General features: G+C 50.3%; 2 protein-coding genes across 2 annotated transcripts in view; one reads left to right on the top strand and one right to left on the bottom strand.

Annotated features, from left to right (window-relative positions):
- The window catches only part of SMARCD3 (SWI/SNF related BAF chromatin remodeling complex subunit D3), a 132432-nt gene extending 112229 nt beyond the window's left edge, over positions 1 to 20203 (bottom strand). Inside the window, exon 1 of the mRNA XM_082258726.1 lies at positions 20159 to 20203. Within this exon, the coding sequence (XP_082114852.1) occupies positions 20159 to 20188 (30 nt within the window). The 5' untranslated portion in view covers positions 20189 to 20203. The remainder of the gene's footprint in view (positions 1 to 20158) is intronic.
- Positions 1343 to 20299, top strand: REG4 (regenerating family member 4). The gene is made up of 5 exons (XM_082258727.1): positions 1343 to 1488; positions 10722 to 10819; positions 15427 to 15564; positions 18600 to 18714; positions 20182 to 20299. The coding sequence occupies exons 1-5, from the start codon at positions 1425 to 1427 to the stop codon at positions 20247 to 20249; spliced, it is 483 nt and encodes a 160-aa protein (XP_082114853.1). The 5' UTR covers positions 1343 to 1424; the 3' UTR covers positions 20250 to 20299.
- The last annotated feature ends 218 nt before the right edge of the window (positions 20300 to 20517 follow it).

The raw sequence follows: 20517 nt of genomic DNA, 5'->3' as shown, positions 1-20517 counted from the left end.
GACTCTCCTCATACCTCACATACCGACTCTCCTCATACCCCACACGCCGACTCTCCTCATACCCCACACGCCGACTCTCCTCATACACCACACACCGACTCTCCTCATACCCCACACACACCGACTCTCCTCATACCCCCACACACCGACTCTCCTCATACACCACACACCGACTCTCCTCATATCCCCACACACGACTCTCCTCATACCCCCACACACAGACTCTCCTCATACCCCACACACAACGACTCTCCTCATACCCCACACACCGACTCTCCTCATACCTCACACACCGACTCTCCTCATACCCCACACACCGACTCTCCTCATACCCCCACACACCGACTCTCCTCATACCCCCACACACCGACTCTCCTCATACCCCACACACCGACTCTTCTCATACCTCACACACCGATTCTCCTCATACCCCACACACCGACTCTCCTCATACCTCACACACGACTCTCCTCATACCCCCACACACCGACTCTCCTCATACCCCACACACCGACTCTCCTCATACCCCACACACCGACTCTCCTCATACCTCACACACCGACTCTCCTCATACCCCCACACACCGACTCTCCTCATACCCCACACACCGACTCTCCTCATACCCCCACACACCGACTCTCCTCATACCCCACACACCGACTCTCCTCATACCTCACACACCGACTCTCCTCATACCCCCACACACCGACTCTCCTCACACCCCACACACCGACTCACCTCAAACCCCACACACACTGACTCTCCTCATACCCCACACATCGACTCTCCTCATACCCCGACTCTCATCATACCCCCACACACCGACTCTTCTCATACCCCCACACACTGACTCTGCTCATACCCCCACACACTGCCTCTCCTCATACCCCACACACCGACTCTGCTCATACCCCACACAACGACTCTCCTCATACCCCACATACTGACTCTCCTCATACCCCACACACTGCCTCTCCTCATACCCCCACACACCGACTCTCCTCATACCTCACACACCGACACTCCTCATACCCCCACACACACCGACTCTCCTCATACCCCACACACCGACTCTCCTCATACCCCCACACACCGACTCTCCTCATCCCCCACACACTGCCTCTCCTCATACCCCACACACCGACTCTCCTCATACCCCACACACCGACTCTCCTCATACCCCACACACCGCCTCTCCTCTTACCCCCACACACCGACTCTCCTCATACCTCACACACCGACACTCCTCATACCCCCACACACTGACTCTCCTCATACCCCACACACCGACTCTCCTCATACCCCACACACCGACTCTCCTCATACCCCACACACCGACTCTCCTCACTGCCACATCAGCTAATCATTATAGAAGAAAATGCTTCCTCATTGTTCATCCTTTCCACCAATTCTATGCAGGTAACATGGCGGCTTCCTGGCTCGCAGTTTTGCTTCTGGGCTCCTTTGCCATCACACAGATTGCAGAAGGTAAATATGAAACTACTGCTACTCCTTACACAGATTAGGGATGATCGAACTTTTGAAAAGTTTGGTTCGACCAGAACACCCGAATTTCCTGAAAGTTCGGTTCGGATTCCAGAACCCCATTGAAATCAATGGGACCCGAACTTCTGGAATCAAACAACACTATTTTGAAGCCCTAAAACCCAATAAATGCCCCTAAAAAGTGCCTAGGGTTCTGGGTCATGCCCCAGGGACTAGTAATCACACAAAAGAAAGTTCTTAAAAATTTAAATTTTTGATAGAGAGCCAATTATTGAAAAAATTATTGAAAAAAAAAATGAGATTTCTTTGGATTTAGTGTCTGGGGGGTCTAAAAGGTGTCCCTGTGAAGTTTCAGCTCTGTAGCATGTCCAGAACCAGAAAAAAAAAAAGATTGTTTGTATTAGAATTAATATAGAACAGGGATATGGCTCCGCTATTTTCACACCTTGCCGGTTTTGTAGCAAGCGTTTTTTTGGCCATTTTTTGGGCATCTTTGGAGGCAGGCATAACATCTGAACTTCTGTGTAGGGGTATATATACACACACACATGTATGTATATATATACATATATAGGTGTGAAAGTAGCAGAAACCTATGCTTGCGCTAATGAAATAATTAACACCCATATGGCTTCTCTGCTATAACACCTATATATGTGTATGTGTATAAATACATATAAGTGTGTGTGTGTATATACCCCTATACAGAATTTCAGATGTTTTGCCTGCCTCCAAAGACCCCAAAAAAATGCCCAAAAAAAACGCCTGCAAAAACACACCTTAGCGTTTTTTTTTTTGGCGCAGGCGTTTTTTTGGCCATTTTTTGGGCGTCTTTGGAGGCAGGCATAACATCAGAACTTCTGTATAGGGGTATATATACACACACACATATATAGGTGTGAAAGTAGCAGAACACTATGCTTGCGCTAATGAAATAATTAACACCCATATGGCTTCTCTGCTATGACACCTATATATGTGTGTATGTGTATAAATACATATAAGTGTGTGTGTATTATATATCCCTATACAGAAGTTCAGATGTTTTGCCTGCCTCCAAAGACCCACAAAAAATGCACAAACAAATGCCTGCTGCAAAAACACACCTGGGCATTTTTGTAGCTGTCGTTTTTTTGGGCATTTTTGGGCATCTTTGGAGGCAGGCATAACATCAGAACTTCTGTATAGGGATATATATACACACACACTTATATGTATTTATACACATATATAGGTGTTATAGCAGAGAAGCCATATGGGTGTTAATTATTTCATTAGCGCAAGCATAGTGTTCTGCTACTTTCACACCTATATATGTGTATGTGTATATATACATACATGTGTGTGTGTATATATACCCCTACGCAGAAGTTCAGATGTCATGCCTGACTCCAAACATGTCCTCAAAAAAGCCCTATAAACACCTGCAGCAAAAAGCAGGGTGACAGGGGAGAAGCCATATCGCTGTTCTATAAGTGACCTAAGATAAACGATCTTTTCTCTATAGCGGTCACCCTGACATGGAAGGGTTTTGTCACCCTGCCATAGCAGTCAGAGTCAGTTAACCCTACACTACACTACGGTCCCCTGACACTTCACACTTTCCCTACAGAAACTAGATTATTAAATCTAACTATAGTGGTAAATAGCACCCTAACTACACTAGATATCCCTTTCCTCACACTAATAAATGCTAAATGACACTTTTAAAGCAGAAGTAACAGAACTGCTTCCACTCTCTTCCAAGTCCCTATATTACAATGCTAGGAATTTGGCGGGGCTATCTTATATACTGGGGGGCGTATTCACTAATGATTGGCCTCTGGACCCCCTAGTCACTCCAATCACATTCCTAGCATTCTCCTGCCCCCTCAATTGGCTTTTACTGATGGTTCTGGTCCAATCATGGGCTTTTAAAGCCCAGTTCCTGTCCCATTGCATTTTGGTCGGTTCTGGTTGCCGAATTCCGAACTTTTTCAGCAAAGAGTTCGGAATTCGGCCGAACCTCGAACAGCCAATGCTTGGGTCGAACCGATGGTCGACCCAAACCGTTCGATCATCCCTAACACAGATTACTAACAGGCCTAGTCACTACCCCCCCTACACTGATCCCTACTACCCCCTCACACAGAGGCCTAGTCACTATCCCCCTACACTGATCCCTACTACCCCACTCAAACAGAAGCATAGTCACTATCTGCCTACACTGATCCCTACTACCCCGCTCACAAAGAGGCCTAGTCACTTACCTCCCTACACAGTACATTACTACCCCCCTCACACAGAGGCTTAATCACTACCCCCCTACACTGATCCCTACTACCCCCCTCACACACAGGCCAAGTCACTACCCCCTCTACATGGATCTCTACTACCCCGCTCACACAGAGGCCTAGTCACTACCCCCCCTACACAGTACATTACTACCCCCCTCACACAGAAACCTAGTCACTATCCTCCTACACAGTACATTACTACCCCCCTCACACAGAGGCCTAGTCACTATCCTCCTACACAGTACATTACTACCCCCTCACACAGAGACCTAGTCACTATCCTCCCTACACAGTACATTACTACCCCCCTCACACAGAGGCCTAGTCACTATCCTCCTACACAGTACATTACTACCCCCTCACACAGAGGCCTAGTCACTATCCTCCTACACAGTACATTACTACCCCCCTCACACAGAGACCTAGTCACTATCCTCCTACACAGTACATTACTACCCCCTCACACAGAGGCCTAGTCACTATCCTCCTACACAGTACATTACTACCCCCCTCACACAGAGGCCTAGTCACTATCCTCCTACACAGTACATTACTACCCCCCTCACACAGAAACCTAGTCACTATCCTCCTACACAGTACATTACTACCCCCTCACACAGAGGCCTAGTCACTATCCTCCTACACAGTACATTACTACCCCCCTCACACAGAGGCCTAGTCACTATCCTCCTACACAGTACATTACTACCCCCTCACACAGAGACCTAGTCACTATCCCCCCTACACAGTACATTACTACCCCCCTCACACAGAGGCCTAGTCACTATCCTCCTACACAGTACATTACTACCCCCCTCACACAGAGACCTAGTCACTATCCTCCTACACAGTACATTACTACCCCCTCACACAGAGGCCTAGTCACTATCCTCCTACACAGTACATTACTACCCCCTCACACAGAGGCCTAGTCACTATCCTCCTACACAGTACATTACTACCCCCTTCACACAGAGACCTAGTCACTATCCTCCTACACAGTACATTACTACCCCCTCACACAGAGGCCTAGTCACTATCCTCCTACACAGTACATTACTACCCCCTCACACAGAGGCCTAGTCACTATCCCCCTACACTGATCCCTACTACCCCCTCACACAGAGGCCTAGTCACTATCCTCCTACACAGTACATTACTACCCCCCTCACACAGAGACCTAGTCACTATCCTCCTACACAGTACATTACTACCCCCTCACACAGAGGCCTAGTCACTATCCTCCTACACAGTACATTACTACCCCCTCACACAGAGGCCTAGTCACTATCCTCCTACACAGTACATTACTACCCCCTCACACAGAGGCCTAGTCACTATCCTCCTACACAGTACATTACTACCCCCCTTACACAGAGACCTAGTCACTATCCTCCTACACAGTACATTACTACCCCCTCACACAGAGACCTAGTCACTATCCTCCTACACAGTACATTACTACCCCCTCACACAGAGGCCTAGTCACTATCCTCCTACACAGTACATTACTACCCCCTCACACAGAGGCCTAGTCACTATCCTCCTACACAGTACATTACTACCCGCTCACACAGAGACCTAGTCACTATCCCCCCTACACAGTACATTACTACCCCCCTCACACAGAGGCCTAGTCACTATCCTCCTACACAGTACATTACTACCCCCCTCACACAGAGACCTAGTCACTATCCTCCTACACAGTACATTACTACCCCCTCACACAGAGGCCTAGTCACTATCCTCCTACACAGAACATTACTACCCCCTCACACAGAGGCCTAGTCACTATCCTCCTACACAGTACATTACTACCCCCCTCACACAGAGACCTAGTCAGTATCCTCCTACACAGTACATTACTACCCCCTCACACAGAGGCCTAGTCACTATCCTCCTACACAGTACATTACTACCCCCTCACACAGAGGCCTAGTCACTATCCTCCTACACAGTACATTACTACCCCGCTCACACAGAGGCCTAGTCACTATCCCCCTACACTGATCCCTAATACCCCCTCACACAGAGGCCTAGTCACTATCCCCCTACACTGATCCCTACTACCCCCTCACACAGAGGCCTAGTCACTATCCCCCTACACTGATCCCTACTACCCCGCTCAAACAGAAGCATAGTCACTATCTGCCTACACTGATCCCTACTACCCCGCTCACAAAGAGGCCTAGTCACTTACCTCCCTACACAGTACATTACTACCCCCCTCACACAGAGGCCTAATCACTACCCCCTACACTGATCCCTACTACCCCCCTCACACACAGGCCAAGTCACTACCCCCCCTACATGGATCTCTACTACCCCACTCACACAGAGGCCTAGTCACTACCCCCCCTACACAGTACATTACTACCCCCCTCACACAGAAACCTAGTCACTATCCTCCTACACAGTACATTACTACCCCCCTCACACAGAGGCCTAGTCACTATCCTCCTGCACAGTACATTACTACCCCCTCACACAGAGACCTAGTCACTATCCTCCTACACAGTACATTACTACCCCCCTCACACAGAGGCCTAGTCACTATCCTCCTACACAGTACATTACTACCCCCCTCACACAGAGACCTAGTCACTATCCTCCTACACAGTACATTACTACCCCCTCACACAGAGGCCTAGTCACTATCCTCCTACACAGTACATTACTACCCCCCTCACACAGAGGCCTAGTCACTATCCTCCTACACAGTACATTACTACCCGCTCACACAGAGACCTAGTCACTATCCCCCCTACACAGTACATTACTACCCCCCTCACACAGAGGCCTAGTCACTATCCTCCTACACAGTACATTACTACCCCCCTCACACAGAGACCTAGTCACTATCCTCCTACACAGTACATTACTACCCCCTCACACAGAGGCCTAGTCACTATCCTCCTACACAGTACATTACTACCCCCTCACACAGAGGCCTAGTCACTATCCTCCTACACAGTACATTACTACCCCCCTCACACAGAGACCTAGTCACTATCCTCCTACACAGTACATTACTACCCCCTCACACAGAGGCCTAGTCACTATCCTCCTACACAGTACATTACTACCCCCTCACACAGAGGCCTAGTCACTATCCTCCTACACAGTACATTAGTACCCCGCTCACACAGAGGCCTAGTCACTATCCCCCTACACTGATCCCTACTACCCCCTCACACAGAGGCCTAGTCACTATCCCCCTACACTGATCCCTAATACCCCCTCACACAGAGGCCTAGTCACTATCCCCCTACACTGATCCCTACTACCCCGCTCAAACAGAAGCATAGTCACTATCTGCCTACACTGATCCCTACTACCCCGCTCACAAAGAGGCCTAGTCACTTACCTCCCTACACAGTACATTACTACCCCCCTCAAACAGAGGCCTAATCACTACCCCCCTACACTGATCCCTACTACCCCCCTCACACACAGGCCAAGTCACTACCCCCCCTACATGGATCTCTACTACCCCACTCACACAGAGGCCTAGTCACTACCCCCCCTACACAGTACATTACTACCCCCCTCACACAGAGGCCTAGTCACTATCCTCCTACACAGTACATTACTACCCCCTCACACAGAGACCTAGTCACTATCCTCCCTACACAGTACATTACTACCCCCCTCACACAGAGGCCTAGTCACTATCCTCCTACACAGTACATTACTACCCCCTCACACAGAGGCCTAGTCACTATCCTCCTACACAGTACATTACTACCCCCCTCACACAGAGACCTAGTCACTATCCTCCTACACAGTACATTACTACCCCCTCACACAGAGGCCTAGTCACTATCCTCCTACACAGTACATTACTACCCCCCTCACACAGAGGCCTAGTCACTATCCTCTTACACAGTACATTACTACCCCCTCACACAGAGACCTAGTCACTATCCCCCCTACACAGTACATTACTACCCCCCTCACACAGAGGCCTAGTCACTATCCTCCTACACAGTACATTACTACCCCCCTCACACAGAGACCTAGTCACTATCCTCCTACACAGTACATTACTACCCCCTCACAAAGAGGCCTAGTCACTATCCTCCTACACAGTACATTACTACCCCCCTCACACAGAGGCCTAGTCACTATCCTCCTACACAGTACATTACTACCCCCCTCACACAGAGACCTAGTCACTATCCTCCTACACAGTACATTACTACCCCCTCACACAGAGGCCTAGTCACTATCCTCCTACACAGTACATTACTACCCCCTCACACAGAGGCCTAGTCACTATCCTCCTACACAGTACATTACTACCCCCCTCACACAGAGGCCTAGTCACTATCCTCCTACACAGTACATTACTACCCTCTCACACAGAGACCTAGTCACTATCCCCCCTACACAGTACATTACTACCCCCCTCACACAGAGGCCTAGTCACTATCCCCCCTACACAGTACATTACTACCCCCTCACACAGAGGCCTAGTCACTATCCTCCCTACACAGTACATTACTACCCCCCTCACACAGAGACCTAGTCACTATCCCCCCTACACAGTACATTAATACCCCCTCACACAGAGACCTAGTCACTATCCCCCCCTACACAGTACATTACTACCCCCCTCACACAGAGGCCTAGTCACTATCCTCCTACACAGTACATTACTACCCCCCTCACACAGAGACCTAGTCACTATCCCCCTACACAGTACATTACTACCCCCCTCACACAGAGACCTAGTCACTATCCCCACTACACAGTACACTACTACCCCTCTCACACAGAGACCTAGTAACTACCCCCCCTACACAGTACATTACTACCCCCCTCACACAGAGACCTAGTCACTGTACTCCTACACAGTACATTACTACCCTCTCACACAGAGACCTAGTCACTATCCCCCCTACACAGTACATTACTACCCCCCTCACACAGAGACCTAGTCACAATCCTGCCTACACAGTACATTACTACCCCCTCACACAGAGATCTAGTCACTATCCCCCCTACACAGTACATTACTACCCCCTCACACAGAGACCTAATCACTATACTCCTACACAGTACATTACTACCCCCTCACACAGAGACCTAGTCACTATCCCCCCTACACAGTACATTACTACCCCCCTCACACAGAGACCTAGTCACTATCCCCCCTACACAGTACATTACTACCCCCCTCACACAGAGGCCTAGTCACTATCCTCCTACACAGTACATTACTACCCCCTCACACAGAGGCCTAGTCACTATCCTCCTACACAGTACATTACTACCCCTTCACACAGAGACCTAGTCACTATCCTCCTACACAGTACATTAATACCCCCTCACACAGAGACCTAGTCACTATCCTCCTACACAGTACATTACTACCCCCCTCACACAGAGGCCTAGTCCCTATCCTCCTACACAGTACATTACTACCCCCTTACACAGAGGCCTAGTCACTATACTCCTACACAGTACATTACTACCCCCCTCACACAAGAGGCCTAGTCACTATCCTCCTACACAGTACATTACTACCCCCTTACACAGAGGCCTAGTCACTATCCTCCTACACAGTACATTACTACCCCCTTACACAGAGGCCTAGTCACTATCCTCCCTACACAGTACATTACTACCCCCCCCTCACACAGAGACCTAGTCACTATCCTCCCTACACAGTACATTACTACCCCCCTCACACAGAGACCTAGTCACTATCCCCCCTACACAGTACATTACTACCCCCTCACACAGAGGCCTAGTCACTATCCCCCCTACACAGTACATTACTACCCCCCTCACACAGAGACCTAGTCACTATCCCCCCTACACAGTACATTACTACCCCTCACACAGAGACCTAGTCACTATCCTCCTACACAGTACATTACTACCCCCTCACACAGAGACCTAGTCACTATCCCCCCTACACAGTACATTACTACCCCCTCACACAGAGGCCTAGTCACTACCCTCCCTACACAGTACATTACTACCCCTCACACAGAGACCTAGTCACTATCCTCCTACACAGTACATTACTACCCCCCTCACACAGAGGCCTAGTCACTATCCTCCCTGCACAGTACATTACTACCCCCTCACACAGAGACCTAGTCACTATCCTCCTACACAGTACATTACTACCCCCCTCACACAGAGACCTAGTCACTATACTCCTACACAGTACATTACTACCCCTCTCACACAGAGACCTAGTAACTACCCCCCCTACACAGTACATTACTACCCCCTCACACAGAGACCTAGTCACTGTACTCCTACACAGTACATTACTACCCTCTCACACAGAGACCTAGTCACTATCCCCCCTACACAGTACATTACTACCCCCCTCACACAGAGACCTAGTCACAATCCTGCCTACACAGTACATTACTACCCCCTCACACAGAGACCTAGTCACTATCCCCCCTACACAGTACATTACTACCCCCTCACACAGAGACCTAGTCACTATCCCCCCTACACAGTACATTACTACCCCCCTCACACAGAGACCTAGTCACTATACTCCTACACAGTACATTACTACCCTCTCACACAGAGACCTAGTCACTATCCCCCCTACACAGTACATTACTACCCTCTCACACAGAGACCTAGTCACTATCCCCCCTACACAGTACATTACTACCCCCTCACACAGAGACCTAGTCACTATCCTCCCTACGCAGTACATTACTACCCCCTCACACAGAGACCTAGTCCCAATCCTGCCTACACAGTACATTACTACCCCCTCACACAGAGACCTAGTCACTATCCCCACAGAGTACTATTACTCCCCCTACACAGCGAGCTTTAGCACCCCCCACAGAGTATTTTAGCATTTTATTTCTCCCCCTACACACAGCTCCATCCCCCATTTATCAGTAATGATTGGTCTTGCACCCATTGTAATGTTTCTTCTTGCTCCAGGTAGTAAGGCGCGGAGTAGTTGCCCCCCCGGGTGGTTCTTTTACAAGGCGAACTGTTATGGATATTTCCGATACCCGCTAAGCTGGGCTGACGCTGAGGTAAGGAGTTTATTCCTATTACTCTAAATACCCCCCCCCCCAGGCTCCTCCTCCTCTGTGACGCCACTTCGCTGTTACGTGATGGAAAACATCACCAGAAGAGGGCGGAGTCCACGCTGAATAATGATTGGAGGATGAGAGGGGGGAGAATTTCCAAGGGGGAGGGGAAAAACTGTGCCAGGGACCTACAACCTTCAACCCGCCATGCCTACAGAATGGTGGGAAGCTACTGACTGACTACTCAGGGGCCACACCTACACAGCTTCCCTTAGGGGCCACAACTACACCCTGCACAGCCAGACCCAGGGGCCCCATCTACACCCTTCACAGCCAGACCCAGGGGTCCTATCTACACCCTGCATAGCCTCCCCCAGGGGCCCCATCTACACCCTGCACAGCTTCCCCCAGGGGCCACATCTACACCCTGGACAGTTTCCCCCAGGGGCCACATCTATCCCCTTCACAGCTTCCCCCAGGGGCCACATCTACACCCTGCACAGCCAGCCCCAAGTGCCACATCTTCACCCTGCAGAGTCAGCCCCAGGGGCCACATCTACACCCTGCACAGCCAGCCCCAGGGGCCACATCTACACCCTGAACAACCAGCTCCAGGGGCCACATCTACACCCTGCACAGCCAGCCCCAGGGGCCACATTTACACCCTGTACACCCGGCTCCAGGGGCCAAATGTACACCCTGCACAGCCAGCCCCAGGGGCCACAACTACACCCTGCACCGCCAGCCCCAGGGGCCACATCTATATACCCTGCACAGCCAACCCCAGGGGCCACATCTTCACCCTGCACAGCCAGCCCCAGGGGCCACATCTACACCCTGCACAGCCGACCCCATCTACACCCTGCAAAGCTTCTCCAAGGGGCCACACCTACACCCTGTACAGCCAGCCCCAGGGGCCACAACTGCACCCTGCACAGCCAGCCCCAGGGGCCACATGTACACCCTGCACTGCCAACCCCAGGGGCCATAACTACACCCTGCACAGCCAGCCCCAAGGGCCACATCTACACCCGGCACAGCCAGCCCTAGGGGCTACACCTACACCCTGCACAGCCAGCCCCAGGGGCCACAACTAAACCCTGCACAGCCAGCCCCAGGGGCCACAACTAAACCCTGCACAGCCAGCCCCATGGGCCACATCTACACCCTGCACTGCCAGCCCCAGGGGCCACAACTACACCCTGCACAGCTTCCCCCAAGGGCCACATCTACACCCTGCACTGCCAGCCCCAGGGCCACATCTACACCCTGCACTGCCAGCCCCAGGGGCCACATCTACACCCTGCACAGCCAGCCCCAGGGGCCACATCTATACCCTGCACAGCCAACCCCAGGGGCCTCATATACACCCTGCACAGCCAGCCCCAGGGGCCACATCTACACCCTGCACAGCTTCCCCAGGGGCCACAACTACACCCTGCACAGCCAGCCCCAGGGGTCAAATCTACACCCTGCACAGCCAGCCCCAGGGGCCACATCTACACCCTGCACAGCCATCCCCATGGGCCACATCAACACCCTGCACAGCCAGCCCCACGGGTCACATCTACACCCTGCACAGCTTCCCCCAAGGGCCACAACTACACCCTGCACGGCTTCCCCCAGGGGCCACAACTACACCCTGCACAGCCAGCCCCAGGGGCCACATCTACACCCTGCACAGCCATCCCCAGGGGCCACCTGCACAGCCAGACCCAGGGGCAACATCTACACCCTGCATAGCTAGCCCCAGGGGCCACATCAACACCCTTCCCAGCCAGCCCCAGGGGCCACATCTACACCCTGCACAGCCAGCCCCAAGGGTTACATTCACACCCTGCACAGCCAGCTCCAGGGACCACATCTACACCCTGCACATCCAGTCGCAGGGACCACTTCTACAGCCTGCACAGCCAGCTCCAGGGACCACTTCTACACCCTGCACAGCCAGCCCCAGGGACCACATCTACACCCTGCACAGCCAGCCCCAGGGACCACATCTACACCCTGCAAAGCCAGCCCCAGGGTCCACATCTACGCCCTGCACAGCTTCCCCCAGGGGCCACATCTACACCCTGCACAGCCAGCCCCAGAGGCCACATCTACACTTTGCACAGCCTGCCCTAGGGGCCACATCTACACTCTGCACAGCCAGCCCAAGGGGCCACATCTAAACCCTGCTCAGCTTCCCCCAGGGGCCACATCTACTCCCTGCACAGCATCCCCCAGGGACATCTACACTCTGCACAGCTTCCCCTAGGGGCCACATCTACACCCTGCACAGCTTCACTCAGGGGCCTCATCTACACTCTGCACATCCTCCCCCAGTGGCTACATCTGTGACGGTACTCCCTGTCACTGGGTATGAAAGACAGTAAAACACATAGCAGATGCTAATAGAAGCTCAACCACCTGTCTTTCACACGTTGTTGAATATGCTGATATACTCACCTGTTATCTACAATGGGTTCTGTGTTTCCACTTATGATAATGTGTATTGTACGTCAATGTCAGAGACGGACAGTCTGTCACTGGTGGTCTCTTCCTATTGTTTGTGTATTGAGGTGTGATGTGTATTCTGTTCAGCCTGTCTGTCCCATTGGTAACTGTTAATGAACTCACGTATTGTTTCTGTTCAGTTGGCTAGATAATTTGTTCAGGTTAATTCTATTTCTGTATACAATTTCATCTGCATATGATAATGTAATCAAGCAACCCCTGAGCTGATGGGGTAATCTGATCAGGAGGGGGATGTCCATGCTGTATAAAATCTGTTTGAGTTGTTTTTCAATAAACGAGAAGGTTCCAAAACTTGTACGATCTAAGTTGTCAGCTAGCTTTTTATGGGGGCAGTTAGGATATCTGATATCTACTGTATACATCCCATACGTTTACCTTAACCACTTAAGCCCCAGAAGATTTTACCCCCTTCCTGACCAGGGGGTATTTTGCGATTCGGCACTGCGTGACTTTAACGGACAATTGCGCGGTCGTGCGACGCTGTATCTAAACGAATTTGACGTCCTTTTTTTCCCACAAACAGAGCTTTCTTTTGGTGGTATTTGATCACCTGTGCGATTTTTTGATCATGCGCTATAAACAAAAAAAGAGCGTCAATTTTGCAAAAATAACAATATTTTTCACATTTTTTTATATGAAATTCCCCCAAAAAAATGTAAAAATCAAAATTTTTTAACATTTTCGGCCAATTTGTTTTATGCTACATATGTTTGGTAAAAAAAAAAACGCAAAAAGCGTATTTTGATTGGTTTGCGCAAAAGTTATTGCGTTTACTAACTAAGGGAAAGATTTTTGTCATTTTTGGTGTTTTTTTTTTTAACGCGTAATGGCGGCGATCTGCGATTTTTTTGCGGTACTGCGACATTGCGGCGGACAGATCGGACCCTTGACTGACATTTTTGACACTTTTGGGGGTACCAGTGACATTACTGCAGTAATCAGTGCTATACATATGCACTGTTACTGCAAAATTACACTGGTAGTGAAGGGGTTAACTTTATTTGAGAGGGAGGGGCTGTGTGTGTCCCTAGGGGCGTGATTCTAACTGTGATTGGCTGTCTGTTGAGCTGTAGAAACAGTGATCAACAGTTCTACATAGTAGAACCGTGTGATCACAGTTTCTACACAGGGGAGAATGACAGGCGGCTTGTTTACACAAGCTGCCTGACTTTCTCCCTCTGCAGCGGCGATCGCAGAGTGACCGGCGGACATCGGGTCCGCCGGTCACACGCGCGGGGGGTCCGTGACCACGCGGGAGCGGGAGCGCGCCGGCGGTGGCGCGCGCTCACTCCCTAGACCCTCACAGGCTAGCGACGTAGACCTACGTCACTTTGCCTGTGAGGGGCTGACTGCCGACGTAGATAGGTGTGCGGCAGTCGGCAAGTGGTTAAGGCAGACAGAAACAACAATTGAACAATAGAAAGCAGGTACTTAACAATTAAAAACCCTACCCCACTAGCAAGGGTCTATGAGACACTCTTTGCAATATTCTAGCAATCTGTTAAGTCAAACCGTTTATCTTTATATATTTCCTGAGGGATATTGTCCAGAAATATTATTGTCCCAAGTGATAGAGCCCTTTACTCTCCCAACACAAACCACACATATAGAACCCAGGATAACCGGGGTAACACGAAAGGCTGAGTTTGGTGTGGTTGTACAACGAGTCTGATTAGTGCAGACCCAACTGGAGTTCTTGGTCACCCCGTGCCCCTAATAGACACAGGGTTACTTACACATAAGAGGGGCCAGGGAAGCTGGACAAGGAGTCTCCCAAGCTCCCTAAAGCAATCTGGGTTCCACAAGTCCCCCAACCAAAGTAACTCACGTCACACCCTCTGTACAGTCTTAGATTAGCTTTTAGTTGCATTAATGAGGAAATTGCAAATAACCTTGAATCCAGCTTATACTCTCCCCCCTATTGTCTATAGACAGTGCCTAGTAGACAGGAAGTCCTCAATATACAGTGGGTGATCAGAGAGAATATATGGTCCTGCCAATACATGTGGCCCCTCAGGGGTGGAAGTAGATGGGAGGGGGCCCCATAATATTGATGAGCAGGCCTCTCTGACAACCTTATGTCTTCACAGTACGACTGCCAGTCATATGGACATGGAGCACATCTGGCCTCCATTTTGGACTCTGCTGAAGCTGCTATCATTGCTTCCCACATCTCTGCCTACCAGAAGAACCAGCCAGTGTGGATCGGACTTCATGACCCTGAGCAGGTGAGAGGAGCGATATCCGGGATGAACGAAGAAAGATACAGGGTTAGAGGAGAGAGATCGGTGGTGAGAGGAGAGAGATACATGGTAAGAGAAGAGAGGTCCGTGGTAAGAGGAGAGAGGTCCGAGTTTGGGAGATCTGTGGTGAGAGGAGAGAGGTCTATGGAAAAAAGATCTGTTGTAAGATAAAAGAGAGATCTGTGGTGAGAGAAGAGAAATCCGTGGTGAAAAGAGAGAGGTCCGTGGTGGGAGTAGAGAGATCAATGGAGAGAGAAACATATTGGGAGAGAGGTCCGTGGTGAGAGGAGAGAGATCCATGGAGAGACATCTGTGGTGAGAGGGCAGAGGCCCATGGAGAGAGATCTATGGTGGGAGGAGAGAGGTCCATGGTGAGAGATGCGTGGTGAAATATCCGTATTGGGAGGAAAGAGGTCCATGGTGAGAGATCTGTTGTGGGAGGAGAGAGGTTCATGGAGAGAGGCCCATGGTGAGAGGAGAGAAGTCCATGGAGACAGATCCATGGTGAAAGGAGAGAGGTCCATGGAGAGAGATCTGCGGTGAGAGGTCTATGGAGAGAGATCTGTGGTAGGAATAGAGAGATCCATGGACAGAGATGGGTGATGCCTCCCATCAGAGACCAGAGACCTCTGGTGAGAGGAGAGTGGTCTATGGTGAGAGATGTGTGGTGAGAGAATAAAGATCCATGGAGAGATATCTGTGGTGAGAGGACAAAGGTCCGTGGTGAGAGATCTGTGGTGGGAGGAGAGGTCCATGGAGAGAGCTCCGTGGTGAGAGAAGAGAGGTGGGGGGAGGAGAGAGGTGCATGGTGAAATATCTCTGGGGGGGGGGGAGCGAGATTCATGGAGAGATATCTTTGGTCAGAGAGATCAGAGAGGTCCATAGAGAGAGAGATCCATCGTGAGAGGAGAGAGGTCCATGGTGAGAGATGCATGATGAGAGATCTGTGGTGGAAGGAGAGAGGTCCATGGTGAGATATGCATGATGAGAGATCTGTGGTGGAAGGAGAGAGGTCCATGGTGAGAGATGTGTGGTGAGAGATCCATGGAGAGGGATCTGTGGTGGGAGGAGAGAGGTCCATGGAGAGATATCTGTGGTGAGAGGAGAGAGGTCAATGGTTAGAGATCTGTGGTGGGAGGAGAGAGGTCCATGGTGAGAGATCTGTGGTGGGAAGAGAGAGGTCCATGGAGGCAGATCCATGGTGGGAGGAGAGAGGTCCATGGAGAGAGATCCGTGGTGGGAGGAGAGAGGTCCATGGAGAGATCTGTGGTGAGAGGAGAGAGGTCCATGGTGAGAGGAGAAAGGTCCATGGTGAGAGATGCATGATGAGAGATCTGTGGTGGAAGGAGAGAGGTCCATGGTGAGAGATGTGTGGTGAGAGATCCATGGAGAGGGATCTGTGGTGGGAGGAGAGAGGTCCATGGAGAGATATCTATGGTGAGAGGAGAGAGGTCAATGGTTAGAGATCTGTGGTGGGAGTTGAGAGTTCCATGGTGAGAGATCTGTGGTGGGAAGAGAGAGGTCCATGGAGACAGATCCATGGTGGGAGGAGAGAGGTCCATGGAGACATATTCATGGTGGGAGGAGAGAGGTCCATTGTGAGAGGAGAGAGGTCCATAGAGAGAGATCCGTGGTGGGAGGAGAGAGGTCCATGGAGAGATCTGTGGTGAGAGGAGAGAGGTCCATGGTGAGAGGTCCATGGTGAGAGATGCATGATGAGAGATCTGTGATGGAAGGAGAGAGGTCCATGGTGAGAGATGTGTGGTGAGAGATCCATGGAGAGGGATCTGTGGTGGGAGGAGAGAGGTCCATGGAGAGATATCTATGGTGAGAGGAAAGAGGTCAATGGTTAGAGATCTGTGGTGGGAGGAGAGAGTTCCATGGTGAGAGATCTGTGGTGGGAAGAGAGAGGTCCATGGAGACAGATCCATGGTGGGAGGAGAGAGGTCCATGGAGACAGATTTGTGGTGGGAGGAGAGAGGTCCATTGTGAGAGGAGAGAGGTCCATAGAGAGATTCGTAGTGGGAGGAGAGAGGTTCATGGAGAGAGATCTGTGGTGAGAGGAGAGAGGTCCATGGAGAGATCTGTGGTGAGAGGAGAGAGGTCCATGGTGAGAGGAGAGAGGTCCATGGTGAGAGATGCATGATGAGAGATCTGTGGTGGAAGGAGAGAGGTCCATGGTGAGAGATGTGTGGTGAGAGTTCCATGGAGAGGGATCTGTGGTGGGAGGAGAGAGGTCCATGGAGAGATATCTGTGGTGAGAGGTCAATGGTTAGAGATCTGTGGTCGGAGGAGAGAGGTCCATGGTGAGAGATCTGTGGTGGGAAGAAAGAGGTCCATGGAGACAGATCCATGGTGGGAGGAGAGAGGTCCATGGAGAGAGATCCGTGGTGGGAGGAGAGAGGTCCATGGAGAGATCTGTGGTGAGAGGAGAGAGGTCCATGGTGAGAGATGCATGATGAGAGATCTGTGGTGGAAGGAGAGAGGTCCATGGTGAGAGATGTGTGGTGAGAGATCCATGGAGAGAGGTCCATGGAGAGGGATCTGTGGTGGGAGGAGAGAGGTCCATGGAGAGATCTGTGGTGAGAGGAGAGAGGTCAATGGTTAGAGATCTGTGGTGGGAGGAGAGAGGTCCACGGAGAGATACATGGTTAGAGGTCCATGGTGGATAATTCAGGAACACTATGTTGCACACAGCACTAGGATTGACAGAGCAGTGCCAGGGACGAAGTCTCCAATGTGGTCCATAATGTGGTATTTTTCTGATTAAGGTATTTTCGGAAGAAATACTATATTATAGGCAGTAGATGGAGCTGATGATCACAGGAAATCAAAGTACAAAGCAAACTACGGCTGGGTGAATACCCCTGGCTGAATCCCACAGAGGAGTCGTATTATGGGGGTTCAGCTCACCATGTGACCGGTACTATAGTCTTTCAGAAGTTGAGGGTTCCAGGGATGGGACCTCCCCACATGAAGCTCTGTTGCGTTGTCTCTAAACATTCATCATTTCTCTTTAGAACGGTCGCTGGAAGTGGAATGACGGCTCCATGTACAATTACCGCTCCTGGTTGCCGGGTCAGCCGGACAATCATAAGAAGGACGAATACTGTGGAGAGCTGTCCTGTATAGAGAGTATGTATTTGATAGGGGGAGGGGGGGGGTTCACCTGGGCAGGGGACTATTTTCGGGGGGGCTCTGATTACCAAACGTTCCTACTTTTGGATGAATGGGTTCAGGCTGTGTCGTGGAAATTATTGTGATTGGCGCATAGAAATTTGCTTCTAATAAAATTGTAGAGAACTTTGCTGCGCTTAAAAGCACATTTGCGGATATTAATACGCGCCAAGCGCCATTAATCCCTCGTACTGGAAGTACAATATGCAGCTCTTTTCGATAAAGAAATCCCAGCGAGCTCGGTGGCAAAGAGTAAAACAGGCACAAGCTGTGTCACAGTCGTTGCCAAAAGATCAAGTCCTCCTCCAACTCAGGACTCTTCTTTATTTATAGTCAGGAAACAATGGTTTACAGTGGGAGGAGACGACTATAAAACACAACCAATCACACACATCTATACATTCAAAAGTTCAATAGAAAGGGGAGTGTATGTTCATGAACGAGTGGAGCCGCGAGCCTGAGTGTCCCGCCGTTGGGTGCACGAGCGACCATGCACTATTGCTAACGATGGGACCCACGTGTAGTAAAATGGCCACCAAACATTATACGATGGAACTAGCGTGATCTCATGAACGAGGCCACGAAAATACATATGCATGCACTCCCATCATAACCTGTTAGAGTGAATCCTTTATAGTTCATAAAAACCATATTTGATAGTGATGATGCTACTATTCTAGTAAATGGGACGATATCTGCAAAGGAAAGCAGCAGTATTTCAGTCATGCGGATCGAGCATAATAGAAAGCTGCCAGCCATTATTCCTGGTAAAGGGCAGATACTTATTAATTCCACATCACAAACATATCTCCGCCAGTGAATACCGGGGCCCCGGCTGGCTGATATACATTTGTACAGTGGAGTTCGCATTGCACTGCCATAGATCTGGACTGGCGTTCTCTCCAGCAGTAGCCGCCCAGAGCGTCCGCTGTTTGGGAGATCAGGTGAGTGGTATGCAGTCTCCATTTAATGGAAGGTTTCCACATCTACAAGTCTTTCCTCAATGCCAGGTAAAGCATTATTCTCTGTACATAGTGATTACCGGTAAACTGACACAGAGACATAATGGCAATTTATATAAAACACTTCCTGAAAAATGTCCACACAAATATTAATAAAATTTCCACAACAGCCGAGGACTTGCTGGATTGGGGAATAAATCCTGCAGGAAGGATGTAAGGTAGCCAGACACACCAACCAGAAGGAAGGCCACCATTAAGGGGGGAGGGTGATGTGAAATACATCTGAGATTGTTACTGTATATAGAATGGAGCAGCCAGAGGGGTTCCACATGACAAGGAGAGGCCCAGAATTCCATATACAGGGGAGGTGATGGGGAATTCCCATTGGCTGGATCAATTCCAATACACAACAAAGGCGCCCCGAATACCACGGTCATTACTGATGCCAATCTCTCTCTTACAGAGTTCATAAAGTGGAATGACAGCAACTGCCGGCTGGCCAAACAGTACGTGTGCAAATACAAACCGTGATCCCTGTCGGACCACAAAAGACGCTCCATGTGCCGGATGTCTACCGAGATCACTCATCTATGGTCATCAATGGGCCTCCATGGCCATCTATGGTCCTTTACAGTCATTAATGGGCCTCAATGGTCCTTTACTGTCATCAATGGTCCTCTATGGGCATCAATGATCATCTATGGTCCTCTATGTTCATCAATAGGCCTCTATGTTCATCAGTGGTTGTCTATGGGCATCTAGGATCATCGATGGGCCTCTATGGTCATCAATGGTTATC

Source organism: Pelophylax lessonae (genome assembly GCF_965119305.1).
Source record: "Pelophylax lessonae genome assembly, chromosome: 5".
Classification (NCBI taxonomy): domain Eukaryota; kingdom Metazoa; phylum Chordata; class Amphibia; order Anura; family Ranidae; genus Pelophylax; species Pelophylax lessonae.
This window is presented reverse-complemented; position numbering and strand designations above follow the sequence as displayed.

What these genes read in the sequence shown, in the direction of transcription:
- REG4 (XM_082258727.1), top strand. Translation starts at nt 1,425, where the DNA reads ATGGCGGCTTCCTGGCTCGCAGTTTTGCTTCTGGGCTCCTTTGCCATC. An exon ending in TAAGCTGGGCTGACGCTGAG is followed by an intron (nt 10,820 to 15,426) that starts GTAAGGAGTTTA and finishes ATGTCTTCACAG; the next exon opens with TACGACTGCCAGTCATATGG. An exon ending in GACTTCATGACCCTGAGCAG is followed by an intron (nt 15,565 to 18,599) that starts GTGAGAGGAGCG and finishes ATTTCTCTTTAG; the next exon opens with AACGGTCGCTGGAAGTGGAA.